Source organism: Bison bison, unplaced genomic scaffold (genome assembly GCF_000754665.1).
Source record: "Bison bison bison isolate TAMUID 2011002044 unplaced genomic scaffold, Bison_UMD1.0 scf7180017864034, whole genome shotgun sequence".
Lineage (NCBI taxonomy): Eukaryota > Metazoa > Chordata > Mammalia > Artiodactyla > Bovidae > Bison > Bison bison.
Genome location: NW_011494606.1, coordinates 2,701,746 through 2,704,351, shown reverse-complemented (window position 1 = coordinate 2,704,351; position 2,606 = coordinate 2,701,746). Strand labels below are relative to the sequence as shown.

Here is a 2,606-nt window from a genome sequence, read left to right as displayed (position 1 = left end):
CAGGGGTGGGGGTGGGGCAGAGTAGTGATATATTAGCAGGACTTTTTTTTCCCCTTTCCTTTTCTCTTCACTTCTGTTGTTTTCGTTCCCTTCCTTCCTTTCTTCGTTTTTTTTTTTTTTTTTGTAACTAAATAACCCAAAGGCTCTCATGAGCATGTAGGGGGTTAAAATACAGTTACCTTAGGTCTCAGTTACTCACACTCAGAAAAGGAAGCCTGCCCACACAGGCCCTGTGAGGTCCCTTTCCAAGCACAGACACTGGGAGGGAACGGCCTTGGCGCACAGAGTCCACTCGTGTGAGTGGGGAGGTCTACAGACCTCCTCTCGAGCCCTGATGTTTCTTTCTGTCTTTAAGCTTTTCATTTTGCGCTGGAGTATAGTTGATTTACAGTGTTGTGTTAGTTTCAGGCGTACAGTAAAGTGATTCAGGGATACATAAACAGGTATCTATTCCTTTTCAAGCTCTTTTCCCGTTTCGGTTTTTGCAGCATGTTGAGCAGAGTCCCCTGTGCTATACAGTAGGTCCCTGTAGGCTATCCACGTTAAGGCTTGGCGTTTCTTTCAATACCTGCAGGTATTCCTGCTCCCCGGGGAGAGCGCGGAGAACGAAGCCACCGTGTACCACCAGAAGCACGTGGCCATGACCCTCCTGGCCTCTTTCTTCTACTCTGCGCATCTGCCGGAGCGCCTGGCCCCTGGACGCTTCGACTACATCGGTGAGCGCGTGGTGACCCTGCTGCCCAGGGGGCACTCCCATCCCTGACAGCAGTGCTGTAGTTGCCAAGGGGAGGCAGGGGCAGGGCGGGAAGCAAATCCCCAGGAAGTTGTCCAGGCCCAGGCCAAGGTGAGTGAAACTGTCAGGTGACAGACGTCAGGATGTGCACAGACCGTGGATGCCCAGGGAGGGTGGTGGAGGATGCAGAGAAGGTGGGTCTAGGATTCTAAAGCATTTTTGGAGGGTGTGGGGACAGGAGAGTCCCATTATTATAACGTGAAATCCCATTATTAAGTGACCATGGAAGGCAGCTGTAAAGAGGAAGAGGAAAGACAGGGTACAGAAGGCTCTGAGGGTACCAGCCGGTGAGGGGCGGGCAGTGCCAAGGAGAGGAAAGAGGGTCTCATTCAGGTGGGTGTGATGGTGCCAGGAATCGTGGTAGAGCAGTGGTTCCCAGACTCAGCAGTTCCCAGTCTGGACGAGTAGTCTCAGCCTCAGCTGGGAGCATGTGGATCTCAGCCCCCACCCCCAAGACATCCTGCTGGGGTGGGCCCAGCACTCTCTCAGAAGCTGAGTGCTTCTCCAGGTGAGCCTGAACGTGCTCAAGCCAGAGAGGCCATGTGGTGAAGAGGAGGCGTCAGAGCTACAGGGGTTTATACCTGCTGGCAGAGTTCCTTCCCCTCTGTCGAGGGACGTGGGTAGCGCTGTGCAACGTGTCTCCTCCACCCTGGCTCTGGGACTGGCTGGAGGAGGGAGCCTTGGCCACTTCTGGTGAGGCTAAGGGGTCCTGGGATGGGAGCTCCTCAGATAAGCCACCATGGAGATCTAGGTCCTCATCCCCGGGTGGCGAGCAGGAACCTCGGTTCTCCCCAGGCCCATTTTGTCCATGAGTTTCCATCTTCTACCCAAGAAACATGGCCACATTTTGCCTTGACAAGAGTTTCATCTCCTTTATTCCTTCTCCTCTGCCAGAAGGGATCACATGAGCAAAATGGTTAGAGGGCAGATTTCAAAAAAGGAGGGAGATGAGAGGGCCAGGGGATTGGAACCTGCCCAAGGAGCCTGCCCAGCATGTCCACCTCCCTAGCCCCAGCCCAGCCAGAGGAAATAGAGCTGATCGTGTACAAAGTCTGGGGTCAGCAGGAAAAACATAAAGAGACACTGGGCCTTATTTTGCCAACTCTGGCTTCTTAATAACATTTTATTTACTCACCTCTATCCTGTCCCTTTAGGCCTAGAGCAGAAAGACACTCCAGTGGGGGGGCATGGCAGAGATGGCAGATAATGACACCATCTTAAACAAGGGCTTTGGAAAGATCTCTGTCCTTAAATAACAGTCAGCCAGATTTTGAGCTTCCTCCCCAGTGCCCACAGAAGCTCCTCCCTCTTCCTTCCAGACGGGATTGTTGACTTTTCCTGCAGGCACATTTCACATCCGTCCAGTGCTCTTGACTCTTCCATCTGTTTGTCTCCTGCCCTAATGGAGACAGGTTTGTGCCTCAGTTGGTGGGCGCAGCTGGTCACTTCCTACTGCTTAGCCCTATGTCCTTGGAGAGTACGGTTCTCAGCTGGATAAGGAACCACTTCTGCCGCAAAACACACAGATTTGGAAATTGTACACAGCCCAGTAGTATGTCTTGAGTGAGGCAGGGGCGGCCCCTCCAGGCACAGTATCTCCCTGGGGGATGCAGGCTGGGGTGCTGGCAGCTCCTTGCCCTAAGGAAGTCATTGATCACTCATTCAACTTTCCTGCATCTTCATTCACGACTTGGCTCTGGCTCATTAGGGCAGATGGCCAGTCTGGTCCCTTCTGTGGACACATTTATTGAATACTTGCTATAGGATAAATCTTGGGGGTACAACACTGAATTCTTTTTTTTTTTTTTTTAGG

General features: G+C 52.4%; 1 protein-coding gene across 5 annotated transcripts in view; it reads left to right on the top strand.

Annotated features, from left to right (window-relative positions):
• The window catches only part of PAQR5 (progestin and adipoQ receptor family member V), a 118,858-nt gene that overhangs the window by 91,154 nt on the left and 25,098 nt on the right, over positions 1-2,606 (top strand). For all 5 annotated transcript variants that reach the window (XR_824771.1, XM_010834495.1, XM_010834496.1 and 2 more), the window contains exon 7: positions 575-716. Coding sequence is in view for 4 of the 5 variants with exons in the window: in XM_010834495.1 (XP_010832797.1) it covers positions 575-716 (142 nt within the window). In the remaining variant the exon portion in view is untranslated. The remainder of the gene's footprint in view (positions 1-574; positions 717-2,606) is intronic.